This window comes from Chlorocebus sabaeus, chromosome 2 (genome assembly GCF_047675955.1).
Source record: "Chlorocebus sabaeus isolate Y175 chromosome 2, mChlSab1.0.hap1, whole genome shotgun sequence".
Classification (NCBI taxonomy): domain Eukaryota; kingdom Metazoa; phylum Chordata; class Mammalia; order Primates; family Cercopithecidae; genus Chlorocebus; species Chlorocebus sabaeus.
Window position 1 is genome coordinate 14,630,372 of NC_132905.1, and position 18,128 is coordinate 14,648,499.

General features: G+C 43.6%; 1 protein-coding gene across 1 annotated transcript in view; it reads left to right on the forward strand.

Moving 5' to 3' along the window:
- The window catches only part of PTGIS (prostaglandin I2 synthase), a 67,855-nt gene that overhangs the window by 11,468 nt on the left and 38,259 nt on the right, over window positions 1–18,128 (forward strand). Inside the window, exons 2-4 of the mRNA XM_008014482.3 lie at window positions 10,423–10,546; window positions 12,502–12,680; window positions 16,253–16,396. Of these exons, the coding sequence (XP_008012673.2) occupies window positions 10,423–10,546; window positions 12,502–12,680; window positions 16,253–16,396 (447 nt within the window). The remainder of the gene's footprint in view (window positions 1–10,422; window positions 10,547–12,501; window positions 12,681–16,252; window positions 16,397–18,128) is intronic.

The window sequence follows — 18,128 nt, forward strand, 5'->3', positions numbered from 1 at the left end:
TTTTGGAGAAAGCATTTTAGAAGAAAATGAGTGTCTGGTGTTAGTTTTTGTCTGATCTCTCATGTCTAGGATGGTTTATTTCTAGACAAATAGGTCCCACATTGTTAGGAAAGCTCATTTTTAGTAGGTTGTGAAGTCTCACATTGCACAAAGAAAATATAGGGGAAGGAAGAGAGAAAGAAAACAAGAAAAAAGGAGGAAATAAGCAGAAAAAAAAGAAAGAACAAGCCTGGAAAACTGATAGAGGCCATATTACTCTCAAGTCCATATATCAGTAGGCAGGTATGAAAATTATTTATGCATATAAAGAGATTGCTTTTATTTTCTTCCAAAGTTTAAGTTCAGCTTATAGGGCTTTAAGAAAAGCACAGCTTAACTTTCAGTGATTTCACATCAGAAAAAATGAGGGGGGAAAAAAAAGAAAGAAGGGAAAACATTGAAAACATTATTTTGGAGAACTGTAGCCAGGAGAAGTTTTAGAATTCAGTCCAAATTGTAGAAAATAATAAAAATTGAAAAACATTAGACAAGGCTAGAATCTAATAACAGGTGTACTATAGTTAATTTTGAAACATGACTTTTCTCTCCCCAATTCCCCAATTGTATTAAAGACAAAATCACAGTAGGACCAATTTATTTGTAAAATAAATTTTAGTTCTATTACACTTGACTTGATTATTTGCATAAAGTGAAGCAAGACTAATCATTTGCCATATGGGCTCTCTCTTTTTGAAATTGGCTTTGCTGGAAGCTTTTCCATAAGGAATCTAAGATTAGACCTTTTTAAAAGCCTCACACCCAGCCAAGGATTTATTTGTGCCTGCAGATACCTGTATGAATTGAGTGAATTCAGAAAGTGACGTTCTTTACTTTCCACAGGTCAGGACCCTGTAAAGGACAGGGTATATGAAGCCAGTTTTTCCAAGGGGCTTTTATTAGCTCTATAGTTCAGCCTCATTTTCTCAAAGAAGTCTGAAAATATGTCATTCCAGTTAAAGCCTTGGTAAAATTAACAGTGTCTTCAATTATGCCCTGTTATAAAAGAAAAAAGATGCTTATTGAACTTACACAAATAACTACATTGCCATAAATTAAGAATACTCACAAATAGTTTCCAAGTTTTGGAAAAATAGGTAAAGAGAAAGAAATTCTGTTTTAAATTTTCCTCATAAGAGTATACTTTACTGAATTGCCAAAAGCTACAAACAGCTAACTGAATTGCTAAAAGCAATAAACTTTTAGCGATAAAATTGCTAAAAGCTATAAACAGCTTAAAAGAAGAGAAAGTTTTCTTGACTCTGTAAAACAAAAGAATCAATAAATGTTTTAAACAAAAACTCATAAAAGATTATTTCAATCTCCTGTTAGTTCAGTTCATGCGAATAGCTCCTGTTGTGCTCAAGACTGGATTAACAATCCTCATGAATACATCAGCTCTCCATGACAGCCCAGGAAGTTTTTCTCTCTATTCCGATGGCACAATTAGGGTTGTCAGAAGAGTATTTAAGAGTACTCTTCAGAGTTCTACAGCTGATTATAAATCACCTATAAAAGGATGAAACTAAAACAACTGTGGATGACAAAAGTCTTAGAACAGCCATAAAGACACGATTGACAAGGAAATTTGGTTACTTCTGTGGTATACAATAGTTTTACATAATAATCATAATTACTACTGAAGATATATACTAAGACATATCAGAATCACAGGAATCTCATACAATATTGGAACACATACTCATTTATATAAACAACTAATTTATATAAATATAATCCAAAGAAGATTAAACACCATTTCATATTTGACAGTGCTTCCTGTATGATTTTATTTTACCAAATAAGCCGAATGTGTCTTTTTTGGACTTCAGAGGACTAATGCTGAAAAATCGATGAGGTCAAATTAGTGAATTTACTGTTTTATTTTGGAAAGTGTGTCAAATGCAGAAAGTTTAAAACACTTGATATCACAAAATAGGATCACAGGTTATTATAAAATAAGTCATTCATTTAGCCAAAGGTATAACTCAGAGATTTCAGAAAAAAAGCAAGAACCTTTATTCTTTTCTGTTTTCAAGACACTCTCACTCTGTCACCAAGGCTGGAGTGTAGTGGTGCAATCTTGGCTCTTTGCAACCTCCACATCCCAGGTTCAAGCAATTATTGTGTCTCAGACTCTCGAGTAGCTGGGATTATAGACGCCTGCCACCACACCCAGCCAATTTTTTTGTATTTTTAGTAGAGACAGGGTTTCCCCATGTTGTCCAGGCTGGTCTTGAACTCTTGACCTCAAGTGATCCACCCGCCTCAGCTTCCCAAAGTGCTGGGATTACAGGCATGAGCCACCACACCCGGGCTAAAAACCTTATTCTTTGAGAGAGGAGACTTAATTTCCCAAATAATAAGCTCTAATAAAGACAGCATGAGGCCAATTAAATCCTGTTTCTCAAATCTTATAAACAAATCTATTAAATTTTAATCATCTTGACCCTAAGATGTAATTTCCATAAACCATTTTCTAAACTTTTATAATTTTTTAATTACAGGGTGGAATAATGCTTCAGGAAAACCTTGTTAATCTGACACAGGAGTCCAGATGCTGGTCTTGCATCAATGTGCCCTTGATGTTAATGCTTAATTAATAGAGAAACTCTGAACTAATTTAATCTCTCAAAATCAGCCCTTACAATCTCATATGCCCACCTCTTCCATGATAGTCCCTGGGCCTAGAGAGGTTGAATAGTTTTCATTTCTGGCTCCGTGTCTCACAAATGCAGCTTATTTTGAATGTCATCTCCTAGGTCTGAAGGTGAGGCTTTAACTGCTACCAGTGTTTAAGATTTCACAGGACTCGGTGTCCTTTTTAGACCCAGGAGTCAAAGCCCTCTAACTTAACAGCACCAGGACTTTAAAAACATTACAGAAAGTTACATGGATGTAATAACCATCATTAAAAAATTTTTATATCAGCTTTCCTAGGCAAATCAAAACACAGAACAATTTGGACATATTAAGAAATGCCAGGAGCACAGAATGTTATCTTGGACGAAAACATTTCCTTTAGACCTTTATGATAAAACATTTTTAGCATCAGGCCACAACAGTTAGGACCTGAGGGAAAAAATTTATATGAGCTGACGAAAATGATGAAGGAGAGAATTATTCTCTCAGTCCTCAAAGGGGAGAGAAAGCTGAAAATAGCAAGATGCAATAAAAGTTGAACTTTTGGGTTAAAAAATTAAAATCTCATGTAACTTTATTATGAGTAAAGCAACTCCTTAAGAAAATGTTGTTCTAACCAATTCTTTAGTGTATTAGTGCATTTTTAATATCAAAACCCAAACTCTACAAAGACTATTATAAATAATTTCTTTTTAATTATAGTCAACTTGATCACATAAAGTTTTTTTCATAAATTCTCTTTTTATAAACCTTATTATGACTTACACAAACCATTGACAACATGCTTCCTGTTTTATCCTAAACATCTCTCTTTTGTAAATGAGCAATCATTTTATTTTAGGACAAAAAATTTTTACAGGATTCTTTCCATATATAATTACTTTTCTTTTAACCTTTCTTGCCAAAGATACCCCTTTATAATTTTCTTTACATCTCTCTTATTTACTTTTATGTTTTATCTTGTTTAATAAACAACCTTTGAATTAGACAAAACTATTTCCTTTTAATAAGAACACTTCTTTAAGAAAAATGTTTTTCTATAATTTTTTAAGGAAAAATTGGAAAGGACCCAGACATTTAATGGGTATCTATTATTTAATTTAATATCACTTTAGATTCTGAATTATATGACATTTATTTATAAGCATTTATTTCATTACATTTACCTAGTTTATTTGTAAAAATAGTTTACCTAGATTACTTATGAAAACTGTGATAGTCATTATTTAAAGTTATTTCCCTGTTAATCATTTTTATAGCTGTGAATTTCAGATGTTTACTTAAGTAAGAACCTTAAAGTTAAATACATGTGTGTTTTTTGTTTTTTTACCAATAACTCAGGATTTAACTGTTTTCATTAAAGAAACAATATTAAATGCCTTATTTATCAAAAAGTTATGCAACGATAATTCTCTTTTGGGCTGGATTTATAGCTTCATAATCCTCATGCCAAATTTTGTCACCTATATCTAGCAGAGATAAATATAAAACCCTTTGACTAATAAACAATAAATAATGTATATTGACAATGCTGAAACCATTTCTAATTTTATTTTACCAATAATTTAAAAACCAGCTTATTTGTTAAAGATTTACTTAAGTCATGTGAGCTTGAAAAACCATTTGGGCTTAAAGTTTCTATTTTTCTGATAAAGTATTTGATTTTTTTTCTTTAAGCCAATTAGACCTCTTTTATGTATTTTTTTGTAGTGAGACATTATATAAATACATAGACATATTAGGCAGAAGTAGACCTGATAAAATTCATAAGACCCCCTTTTTTCTCCTATTATAAAGCTCCTGGCTTTTCTTAATATGTCTAAGTTGTTTATGTTTTTATTTGCCTAGGAAAGCAGATATAAAACAATTTTAAATAAAAGTTATTACATCCATGTAACTTTCTGTATCGTTTTTAAGTCCTGGTACTATTAAGTTATAGGGGTTTGACTCCTGGGTCTAAAGAGGACAACTACCTTAGACTTCCAATTTCGTGATAACCTGTTTCATTGCCCTAGGCAATTGTCAACCAAACTTACATACTAAAGGAACAACTCGGGTGAAAATCAGAGAGGGAAATGTATATCTGTAAAGAGAGAGAGAGAACCAGAGAGAGGGAGAGAGAGACTGGGTGTGTTAGAGGGAGATTAAAAATGGATGCCAAGCCACAAGCCACACATAAAATTATAGGAATCTACCGTAGGATTTTATGAGGAGACCAATTTCATTTAGAAAGGTAGTTTTAAATTTAGTCTCTGTCTTTTAACTGGACCTCTGAGCTCTGGGCAGAGCCCACACTGAATCCTGGGTCTCCAAAGGGAGAGAGAGATCATGAGACTAGGCCATGTAATGCTTTCACAGTGCACTTTGTTACAAAGACACCACTCCCTCTCTTAAATACACAAGAGTAGACCCTGTAGTAATAACTATTTTAGTAAAAAAAAAAAGAAAAGAAAAAGAAAAGAAATCAGATAACGCAATACAAAAACAATCATTTTAAGATCTGAGAGGAACTTGTCTTTTTACATTCTTAGGATTCCATAAGGAAAAACAGAAGTTTCTCCCCAGAAGGAGTCTGGCGCCTTCTCTGTTTTCTTTAAGGAATCCCAGGCTGTTAGAAATTATTTTAGGTCCCTCATGCAGCAGAGGGCGGCGAGAGGAAGGAGAGACAGGCAGAAGTAAATGGAGAAAACAGAATCAGTCGACTAGGAAGAAAAAATTTTTTTTTCTCAAAAAACAAGAACCTAGGAGAGAAAAAAGAAAGCATAAAGGCATACATACACACATACACACACACACACCACACATGCACACACACGCATACACACATACATAAACACACACACACACATACACACACACAGATACATACACACATGCATACACACATACACATGCATACACACACATAAACACACACATACACACAGATACATATATGCATACACATGCATACACATGAATACACACACATACACATACACATATACACACAGATACATACACACATGCATACACACACATACACATGCATACACACACATAAACACACACATCCATACATAAACACTGTCGACAACAAGAGTCTAACTCTATAAAATATTTGAGGAGGTTTATTCTGAGCCAAATATGAGTGACACAGCCTCAGGAGATCCTGAGAACACATGCCCAAGGTGGTCGAGGCACAGCTTGGTTTATACATTTTAGGGAGACATGAGACATCAATCAAATACATTGACGATATACGTTGGTCCAGTCCAGAAAGACAGGACAACTTGATGTGGGGGGTGCTTCCGGGTTATAGGTGGATTTTAAAACTTTCTGATTGGCAATTGGTTGCAAGAGTGATTATCAATAGAAAGAAATGTCTGGGTTATCGTAAGAGGTTGTGAAGGCCAAAGATTTCTCATGCAGACGAAGCCTCCAGGTAGCAGGCTTCAGAGCGAATAGATGTAAAGGTTTCTTATCAGACTTAAGGTCTGCGTTGATAGGAATGCTGCAGGGTATAATGAGTCATGTCAAACCCCCACTTCCCACCATGGCCTGAACCAGTCTTTCAGGTTAAATTTTATTTTTTATTTTATTTTATTTTTTTGAGACGGAGTCTTGCTCTGTCTCCCAGGCAGGAGTGCAATCAAGCGATCTTGGCTCACTGCAACCTCCTCCTCCTGTGTTCAAGCGATTCTCCTGCCTCAGCCTCCCGAGTGGCTAGGACTACGGGTATGCACCACCACGCCTGGCTAATTTTTGTATTTTTAGTAGAAACAAGGTTTCGCCATCATGGCCGGGCTGGTCTTGAACTCCTGGCCTCAAGTGATTCACCTGCCTTGGCCTTCCAAAGTGCTGGGATTACAGGCTTTAGCCACTGTGCCTGGCCTGCACTTTAGCATCTACGAAGCAGGAAAAAAACTTCAAACTTGCCTTCCCTGTTGGAAGTGAGTTGAAACTCCGGAAAGGAGTTACCTGCTCTCTCCATTGTCATGGAAGCAGGAAAAGTTGCCTTCCTTGTTGGAAGCAAGTAAAAGTCCAGAAAAGAAGTTGTACAACAAAATAAAACTTAGCTCTCAAATTTTAGCTCTCTTAGATCTCAAATTTTCAGAGATCCGGGATTCTCTGCAGGGGGGAGCTCCCAGCCCTCGACAAATTGTCCTACTGGTTTGACCAATGAAGACAGATACCAAGCCGTTACTAAATACCAACAGGAGATTTGTCAAAGGCCAGGGCCACCTCCGTGGAGTCCCTTCATGGTTGCCAATTTGTGAACTAAAAATTATCTAAGCTGGGTCTCAATCAATTTAGATGTTTATTTTACCAAGGTTAAGGACAATGCCAGGGAGAAGAAAAACCACAGAATCGCAGAAACAGTCTGTGGTCTATGCCTTTCTTCAAAGATGACTTTGAGGGTTTCAGTATTTAAAGGGGGAAAAGTGGGCTGGAGGGGAAAGAGGGAGGGTGTGGTCATCCACATGTTACAAGAGAAAGGGAGCAGGTGAGGCAATAGTCAATGATGCATTCATCTCGTGCTCAGTAAATGGGCACTTTATGTAAGATAAGGTGAGTAGCTGCCTGTGGAGATATTGAACCTTTTATCTGTAGCTCTCTGCTTAGGAACAAAAGGAAAGGCAGTTTCTTGCACGACTCAGCTTTTAGCTTAATTTGTTCCTTTTGGCATAGTGAACTGGGGTTCTGAGATTTTATTTTCCTTTCATATACCTCATTGTGTTTTGATTTGCATTTCCCCCATGACTAATAGTATTGAGCATCTTTGCATGTGCTTATTGACACCCCCTACCCTTCTTTTTTTAAGACGAAGTCTTGCTCTGTTGTCTAGGCTGGAGGGCAGTGGCCTTCCACCTCTCGGGTTCAAGCGATTCTCTTGCCTCAGCCTCCTGAGTAGCTAAGATTACAGGTGCCCGCCACCACACCCGGCTAATTTTTGTATTTTTGGTACAGATGGGGTTTCACCATGCTGGCCAGGCTGGTCTCGAACTCCTGACCTCAGGTGATCCGCTCTCCTCAGTCTCCCAAAGTGCTGGGATTACAGGCATGAGCCACCATGCCTGGCCTAGCCCCTCTGCCCCCAGCTTTTTTTTTTTTTTTTTTTTTTTTTTTTTTTTTTTAAGAGACAGGGTCTTGCTCTGTTGCTCAGGCTAGAGTGCAGTGGTGTGATTACAGCTCACTGAAGTCTCCAAGTCCTGGGCTCAAGCAATCCTCCCACCTCAGCCTTCCATGTAGCTAGGACTACAAGTGTGTGCCACCACACCCAGCTAATTAAATTTTTTTTTTTTTTTTTTTTTTTTTGTGTAGAGACAGGATCTCACTATGTTGGTCTTGAATTCCTGGTGTCAAGCAATCCTCCTGCCTTGGCAATCCTCCCAAAATGTTGGGACTACAGGCATGAGCCACCATGTCTGGCCTTATTGACCATTTGTATGGACAACTGCCTGTTCAAATTCCTTGTGCATTTTTTTTTTTTTTTAAGATGGAGTCTTGCTCTGTCGCCCAGGCTGGAGTGTAGTGGCGCAATCTTGGCTCACTGCAAGCTCCGCCTCCCCGGGTTCACGCCATTCTCCTGCCTCAGCCTCCCGTGTAGCTGGGACTACAGGTGCCCGCCACTGCACCCGGCTAATTTTTTTGTATTTTTAGTACAGACGGGGTTTCACCGTGTTAGCCAGGTTGGTCTTGATCTTCTGACCTCGTGATCCTCCCGTCTCGACCTCCCAAAGTGCTGGGATTACAGGTGTGAGCCAGTGCGACCGGCCTCCTTGTGCATTTTAAAACTAGGTTACTCCTCTTTTCACTGTTGGACTGTATCTCTTTTATTTTCTTCCACAATTCTCACTCTCTTATGTGATTTTGCTTTTTAAATGTTTTGTCTGCTTCCCTTATTAGTAGCTAAGCCCCATGAGGTCAGGGATCTTGTCTGCCCTGTTCCCTGCTATATCTTTGATACCCAGGACAGTTCCTGCTTCATAGTTAATGTTTGGTGAATGAGTGAATGAATCCATAGTGAGAAGAAGAGATGTGATGATTCATTCATTCATTCATTCATTCATTCATTCATTCATTCATTCATTTAGCAGAGGCATATCTGAGAGCTCTCTGCATCCCAGTGGCTCTGACAGGGATCATAACCTGGGTCTAGGGACCTCTAAAAGACTCACCATGAGCAGCAGCCCTGGAACACCGTGAGGCTCATCTGATGACTCTGACTGCAGCTCTCCTGAGCTGACAGCCCCTCCCACAGAGGGTGGTGGGTGAGGATGAGACGAGGCTTGGCTGGGGGCAGTGCGCGGTACAAGCACGCTGGAAGTTTGCATGCGTTCATTGTTCATTGCTGCATAACAAGGTGCCATACAAGAAGCGGCCTCAAACAATCCCCACTTATTAGTTCTCAGTTCGGTGGATCAGAAGGCCAGCGCGGGGTGACGGGGCTCTTTAGTTATGTAATCCCAGCATTTTGGGAGGCTGAGGTGGGTGGATGACTTGAGCTCAGGAGTTCAAGATCAGCCTGGCCAACATGGCAAAACCCCGTCTCTACTAAATATACAAAAAAAAATTAGCAGGGCATGGTGGCGCATGCCTATAATCCCAGTACATGGGAGGCTGAGGCAGAAGAATCACTTGAACCCAGAAGGCGGAGGTGCAGTGAGCTGAGATAGCCCCACAGCACTTCAACTTACAAGGCTGAAATCAAGGTATTTGTTGGGCTGTCTTCCTACTGGGAAGTCTTCGGGAGGAATCTGGCTGAATGCATTTGCCTGTAGTTGTAGGACTGAGGTCCTGAGGTCCCCGTCTCCTTGCCTGCTGTCAGCCAAGGTCCCCTCATAGCTCTAGATGCTACCTGGATTCCTTGCCACGTTGCCTCTTCCATCTTCAAAACCAGTAGAGAGATTCTCCCGTATGTCCAGTCCCTCTCATGCTTTCAATCTCTTTTGCCAAGAAGAGCCTTGTCTCTTTTAAGCCCGGTCCCCTGCCACCTGTTAGGTCAGGCCCACTAAGGAGAATAATTTTTTCTTAAAGTGAACGGTACCATCTATCCTCTAATCAGTGGAGGGGATTATACAAGGGTGTGGGTCACTGTGGGTCATCGTAGAGTTCCACCTACCTCAGTGAGCTGGAAATATTGTTCTTATGTTCTCAGAGGAGTTCCTCTGCTTTCACAGATGACCCTGACCTTGATGATCACATATGCACCCAACCCACCCCCTGTGCTGACCTGCTCATGTGCTCTGGGGACATCTCCACAGGCTACAGCCTGGGCTTTTGCCACCTGAAGAACCTCAGCTTCTGAACTAAGAGGGGTGGTTGGGGTAGTGATGAAGCCAGTGCCTTCACTGCCTTCTGCCACCCAGTGGTGCCCTCCAGTCTCATCCTTTCTCTGTGGGCAAGACAGGGAGTGTGGGGTGACCCAAACCCTGGTCCAGGTTGGCTCACACAGACAGCTCCGTGTCCTTACACTGTTGGGTGCTGGGAGGCCCCTCACCCACAGAGAGACGACCACCTCTAATGGAACCCACACCACGTACCAGACATGAGCTGACCCCCAGCCTCTTCTCCCACCCACCACAGTCCATTCTCTGCACCACAGCCAAAAAGATCCTGTAAAAACCTGAGCCAAATTATGTCCCCTACTGCTCCATTCAAATTACGTCCCTGACTGCTCCATTCAAAATCACACCCTACAACCTACACCATGCCCTTCCTTGCCTCATCAAATGGTGACAAGTGCCATGGCTTCTGTAGGCGACCCGGTGAGCCTCCGCTGGACCTGGGGAGCATCCCCTGGTTGGGCTATGCCTTGGACTTTGGAAAAGATGCCGCCAGCTTCCTGACGAGGATGAAGGAGAAGCACGGTGACATATTTACCGTAAGTGCCTCTTGTGCCTGGGGAGGGATGGGGATGAGCAGCTGAGCCTCGTATCTGGTTTCTGCTGATTCCTTCAACATCTGTCCCTATGCCAACCCCCCCATCCAACATCCATCCGAGTGGTCGAGCCAACTCTCTATCCAGCTGCCTGTCCAGCTGCACACCCAACACTGACCTAACATCATCCCTTCAGTCTCCCTCTCGCTCTTCCCAGCATGGAGTTATGTAGTCACTCAATATCTCTCCAGTACTTGTATATCCATGCAGCTGACCTCCATCCATCCATTCCATTTCCATCTGTTCAACATCCATCTTCCCATTCCATTCTTCTGCCTGTCCACCTGGTGTCTACCAAGCATCCTTCCATCCTTATATCCACCCAGCATTCATTCGTCAACCTCCGTCTATCCACTCACCCATCAGTCTTTCCCTAGATTCACCCGACATCTGTCAATTCATTTTTCCATCTTCTATACCTTCATCTGTCTACCCAGCGTTCTTCCACTCATGGATCCAACATTCATCCAACTTTCATCTGTATACAGTTGGCCCTCTGTATCCATGGGTGGGTTCCATATCTCTGGATTCAGCCAGCCATGAATTGAAAATATTTGGGGAAAAATGTGTTGGTACCAAACATGTATAGACTTTTTTTCTTATAATTCTTCCCTAAAAGTGTAGTGTAACAACTATTTATAAAGCATTTACATTGTGTTAGGTATTATAAATAATCTAGAGATGACTTAAAGTATATGGGAGGATGCATGTAACTTGTTTTCAAATATTATGCCATTTTACATCAAGGACGTGAGCATCCACAGATTTTGGTATCTGCAGGAGGTCCTGGAACCAATCCTCCATGGATACTGAGGGATAACTAGTCAGTTCCCACCAATTTTCATTTTTCTATTTATCTACACATCTTTCTATTCATCTGCCACTATCCACCCAACACTCAGCTATATTCAGTATTCAATGTCTCTCCACTGGATATACATCTATTTATATCTCATCCATCCATCCTTACAACATCTATTCAAATGACCACCACCCACCCATCCACCTTCCATGTATCCTTCCAACTTCCATCCAATCAACATTCATCCTTCACTTTACCCAGTATCTATCTAGCATTCTCTCATCCATGTACCTAACATTTATTCGTACATTTGGTTTCCAACAAACCTCTAGCTGCCCTTTCATCCATCTTTCCATCCAACATAGATTCATTTATCTATCCTTCCATTTATCCACCTAACATTCTATCCACAAGTATTTACCCAGCAGCTTCCTTCCTTCCTTCTTTTCTTCCTTCCTTCCTTCCTTCCTTCCTTCCTTCTACTCATTTATCCATTCACCCATCCATCCATCTGCCCATTTACTCTTCTACAATCTACCCACTGGAATTTACCCAACAGCATCCATCCATCCATCCATCCATCCATCCATCCATCCATCCATGTATCCATTCATTCTTCCATCCATCCATCCATCCATTCTTCCATCCATCCATCCATCCATCCATCCATCCATCCATCCATCCATCCATGATGTGCACAAGATCCATCTGCCGCCTTCTCTCCCTGGCTGCTGGAGATATGGCAATAACAAAGATAGTCATGGCAGGTGCTTAAGAGTGAGGTGATAAAGAACATAGTCTTTGATTTTTAAAAAGCCCCAATATTCCCAAATTCCAGTCCTAGCCCTGCCATTTCTCAGCTATGAGATCTTGGGTACATTTCATCTGCTTTCTAAGCGTCACTTTTTCAGCTATAAATGGGTGAGTGCTGGTCCCTACCTCACAGGGTGGTAGGTGGCAGCGAGGCATAGATAAGAGAACATAGTCTGTTACTGTCCAGTGGGGCAGTGCCTGGCACATAGTAAGGCCCTGACCACTGAGAGCGGCTGCTGTTCACAGTGACACTCTTCACTCTATCCCTGGCAACTTCCCACAGATACTGGTTGGGGGCAGGTATGTCACCGTCCTCCTGGACCCACACTCCTACGACGCGGTGGTGTGGGAGTCTCGCACCAGGCTCGACTTCCATGCCTATGCCGTCTTCCTCATGGAGAGGATTTTTGATGTGCAGCTTCCACATTACAGTCCCAGTGATGAAAAGGCCAGGATGAAACCGTGAGTGGCTGGAGATGGCACCTGTGGGCGGGCCAGGGTGGGCGACTCACTTCTACCCTTGTGGCCCAAGTCATGCTCGGTTCCAAAGCAAGTGTCCAGTAAAGACATTTCATCTTGAGAACACAAACAGAAACAAAACAAAAAACAACCCAAAAGAATTGCGTGGAAGAAGAACTCTTTGTTTCTCATCTTTGTTTTTTTTTCTTTTTTTTTGGAAGCAGCCCTGAGTTTAGTAAGAGGAGTTGGGTCAGCCACACCTAAATTCAAATCCCAGCTCCATCACTCCCTAGCTTTGTGACTTTGGACAAACCTGTTTCCCTCTCTGACCCTCTGTTTCCTCCTCTGTAAAACGAAGGAGAGAGGTGGGATGATGAATATTTCTGAGTCCATACTCTGTGCCAGCCAGCGTGCATTATCTCATTAGTCTTCACAACAATGCTGGAGACTAAGTAACTTACAGCCCCATTTCATAGATGCAGCCACTGGAGCTCAGATAAGTGACTTGTCTTAGGCCACATAGCTGGAAGTGGTACAGCTCCTGAAACATATGGAGGAATCATTTTATTTTATTTATTTATTTATTTTGAGACAGAGTCTCTCTCTGTTACCCAGGCTAGAGTGCAGTGGTGTGATCTCAGCTTACTGCAACTTCCGCCTCCCAGGTTCAAGCGATTCTCCTCCTTCAGCCTCCTAGGAAGCTGGGATTATAGGCACACGCCACCACGCCCAGCTAATTTTTGTATTTTTAGTAGAGACAGGGTTTCATCATGTTGTCCAGGCTGGTCTCGAACTCCTGACCGCAGGTGGTCCGCCCGCCTCAGCCTCCCAAAGTGCTGGGATTACAGGTGTGAGTCACCGTGCCCGGCCATGTATGGAGTAATCATATCAATAAGAGAACGGATGCACATGTTTGCTCTGCATTCATTCAGCAGACATCTGAGGACCCGTTGTACCCTGGTCATTGCCCTGGATGCAGGGTGTGCGGAATGATGCCAACCACCATTTGAAGGCAGCTATTATAGGCCAGGTGTCTGATAAGCTCACTTTCATATCTATGCATTAGCCTCAAGAGGTGGGCATTTTTATCCTTATTTTACTGATGAGGATACAGAGGCTCAGAGGAGTGAAGTGACTTGCTCAAGGTCTACTGCTAGTAAGTGGCAGGACTGGGATTTGAACCCAGGTCTGCTGACTTCACAGCCCATTCTCCTTCATCTACGATACTAAGGCAGATAAGACCCTGTGTCCGCCCCTGCAGAGTTCACGCTGTCCAATGATAGTCTTCAGTGATCTGTCTCCAGGAAGAATACCCTGTGGAGGTTAGGAAGGGCAACTAGGAACCTGTTTTGCAGGATAGTTAAGGCTGAAGCAAGGCCAGCATGATGAGGTGGATGTTGATGAGATGTGATGCCTGCTCTGAACCTTGGCCTGGAGGCAGCTGCTTGGAGCCTGGGTGTCCTGGGTCCTGACATTCCAGGGGAACCCTGGGGATCCCACTAGCAATAGGAATCCACAGCTCACTGAATCTGCCCCTGCTACCCAGGGAGGATCCCAGTTTCCTCCAGTGTTTGCCTTAGGAATTTTCTGGATTTCTTACAAGCTGGCGTGATGTCTTCTGGGCACAGCAGCCACATATGTTGAGGGCCTGTCTCTGCTGAGGACCAGCGCTTGGAGTGAGGTGGGGAGAACAACTGGGTCAGGGTCCATTGAAGGCCAGATCCCATGTATTGAGCACTTACGATGTGCCAGGCACCGTGCAGGACCCTTCACATGCATTGTCATACATGAGTCATGAGCCCTATCTGTCGTTTTCCCCACTATGTTCCAACTTGAACATCCCAAACCTTTTCATACCCAGGAGTTCATGGACGTCCTGTGCAGACCCTGCCCTGATGGATTACCCAGGCACTCCTGGCTTACTCAGTCTAAAGGTGTCCATCCTACTTTCCATGGACACCCTGGTTCACTTGCTGTAGGGATATCCTTTTTGGTCTAGATCCTACACAAGGAGCAGAGGGGCCTTAGACTTAGATGCAGGATCCCCCTTTCTTGGCCTCTAATCATATCCTCAGTCGTGACTCAGTGTAGACTTCGTGTCATGGAGGCTCAGTACAGGGGAGCTTCCAGCTTCTGCCATGCACTGTCCCAGACGTCTCCTCACTCTGTGCAGGTCCACACAATGAGACCAGGTCCCCAGCCCACATCCCTTTTTCCTTGTGTCATGTTTATGTGGGGTCATGTCTTTTCTTTTTCTTTCTTTTTTTTTTTTCATTTTTTTTTTTATTTTTGAGATGGAGTTTCCCTCTTGTTGCCCAGGCTGGAGTACAATGGTGTGATCTTGGCTCACTGCAACCTCTGCCTCCCGGGTTCAAGCAATTATCCTGCCTCATCTTCCCGAGTAGCTGGGATTACAGGCGCTTGCCACTATGCCTGGCTCATTTTTATATTTTTAATAGAGACGGGGTTTCACTTTGCTGGCCAGGCTGGTCTCCAACTCCCGACCTCAGGCGATCTGCCTGCCTCAGCCTCCCAAAGTGCTGGGATTACAGGTGTGAGCCACCGCACCCAGACTTCTTTTTCTGTTTTTAAGAGACAGAGTCTCCCTATGTTGCCCAGACTGGAGCGTAATGGTGTGATCATAGCTCACTGCAGCTTTGAACACCTGGACTCAAGCAGTCCTCCCCCCTTCAGCCTCCTGAGTAGCTGGGACTACAGGCGTCTGCTACCACATCTGGCTAATTATTATTTATGTATTTATTCTATTTTTGCAGAGGCAGGGTCTCACTATGTTACCCGGGCTGGTCTTGAGCTCTTAGACTCAGGCGATCCTCCCATCCCTGCCTCTCAAGTAGCTGGGATTACAGGTGCAAGTCACCACCCCTGGCTAATATTTTTTTTGTTGAGATGGGGTCTCACTATGTTGCCCAGGTTGGTCTTGAACTCCCGGACTCAAGCGATCCTCCCACCTCGGCCTCCCAGAGTGCTGGGATTACAGGTGGGAGCCACCATGCCTGGCCAGGGTCACATCTTATTGACAGGCCTGAGTCAGGGAACACCACAACTATTCCAACAGATCTTTCTGTCTTTAGATTTCAGGGAGAGATGAGTTGTTTTTCAATTCCTTCTCTTCCAGAACACTATGGGTCCCTTATCCAAGCTGTGTGCCTTGGGGAGGGACAGACTCTCCTGGTTAAGAATTCAGACTCTGGAGTTGGGCATACCAGGGATTTCAGTCCCGCTTATATCACCTACTGGCTGTGTGACCTTGGGCAAGTCACTTTCCTCTCTGTTTCTGAGTTTCTCCATCTGTAAAATGGAGTCATAATAGTAACTCTTATTCCTAGGTTTGTCAGAAGATGAAATGAGATCATTATGCTTAGTACAACAGATGGTGACTATTGTTGACGATGACATTCATAATAATACCCTCTTATTTAAGCTACTCTTCCGCAGGACCTCTTTGCCAATGGGGAACTTGAGCTCTGGGACCCTGAGGTTTGGGGAGGGAGGTACCTGTAGGTGTGTATTTCTCTTTGGAAGCCGAATTTTCATGCTTTTGTTTCCTGCCTCAGGACTCTCCTCCACAGAGAACTCCAGGCGCTCACAGAAGCTATGTATACGAACCTGCACACGGTGCTGTTGGGCGACGCTACAGAAGCGGGCAGTGGCTGGCATGAGATGGGTCTCCTTGACTTCTCCTACAGCTCCCTGCTCAGGTGAGGCTGTGCAGCCCCCACCCTCCTGCTAGGGCCTGGCGCTTTGACCTGTGTCAGCCATGAGCAGTGGTCAAGGGAACCGAGAGGACCATGTTGGTGGGGGAAGAAATTTGAGACGCCCAAAGCAAGGACTGTAGGAAAGACGCCAGGCACCAGGGACCTGGGTGTTCATCCGACCTAGCTCATGAACTGTAAAAGGAGACCCTGGCTGGAAATGGGACCTTACAGGTCATCAGAGAGGAAGTCGCAGAGCAAGACTTCAGAGGCCATCTTGTCCCGTGGCTTCCAGACTTCGGGATTTCACAGAACAGAAAACAAAATGTTTGGGAGATCAACTTGGGACCTTAACCTTTTATCCGGTCTTGTAAATGTATGTTAAAGACTACATGACTGAACATTCCTTCCTTCAGCAGTGCCAGGCACTATTCCAGGCTCTGGGGATACAGCAGGGAACAGGACAGATGAAGTCCCCAAATTCACTCGGCTGACACTCCAGTGGGGGAGGCCGAATTGAGTTAGGTCAGAGAGTGATAAACACAATGACAGAGATCCATAGGTGGGGTGACAGCATCTGGGGGGCTTTCTTAGGCCGACTGACAAGGCAGGGTCATGCTCTGGGGGTCTGGCTTCTGAGCCAAGACCTAACTGCAAAGTGCCCACCACGCCAAGACTCTAGGCAGGGGAAGCAGCAGGTGCCAAGGCCCAGAGGTGGGAGGAAGCTCAGCGAGAGGTCCAGTGTGGCTACAGCATAAACAGCCAAGGAGGGAAGGCGGAGAGGAGGTCAGAGAAATGGGCAGAAGCAGGCCTCAGGCAGTCGGGAAGCCAGGGAAGGCTTTGGAAATTAGGCTGAGTAAGATCAGGTGACATGAGGGGTTTGCACAGGGGCAGGACATGATCGGACTTAGTTTGAAAGGACCCTCTGGCTGCTGGATAGAGGATGGACTGTAGGGGTAGGGAGGGGTGGAGAGGGAGGCAGGAGGACCCAGCAGAAGGCTGCCAGGTGTCACCGAGGTGAGAGAATGGTGGTGGCCCAGGGAGGTGGTGAGAATTTGGGTAGCTTTTGGAGGTAAGGTTCACTGGCTCTGCTGGAAGATTTGACTGGGGCAGCAGTAAAGATGGGGAAGCATGGGCGTGGGCATGAGGCATAGAGTGGTGTTAAGGACAGCTCCCTGATTTTTAGTGGTGCCCTTAACCAACCAGAATTTAATTTAATTTAAATTAAACTTAAAAAAGGACATTTCAACCCCTCCAAGAAATTAGAGCAACATAGTTCTAGGATAAAGGGCAGCCATTCGTTGACACATACGGGCATGTGGGTACATTTATGATGTGTGTGTGCGTATGTGTAGACTCAGTGTGTCTCAGCTCATTTAATGCTCACAGTTGCTCTAGGAGGCTAGGACTTTACATACTCCATTTGACAGATGAGAAAACAGACCTGGAGAGCCTGAGTCATTTGCCCAGAGGCCTGTGTTGGGGTCAGGACAGGGCTGGCCCCGGAGTCTGCACCCTCAGCCACAGCCCTCTGCACACTAGCCGTTCCCATTCTTTTTGTTTCGCCCTGGGGTGGTATAAATAGTGTCAAGGGCTGTAATTGGTGTGGGTGATGCTGGTCTGGTCCACCCTGTCATTGTATGATGGGGGCTGAGGTCCAGACAGGGCAGCTGAAACTACCCAGCAAGTTCACAGTAGGGATCCTCCCAGGCCTCCTGGCTCCCGGTACCTGTGCAGA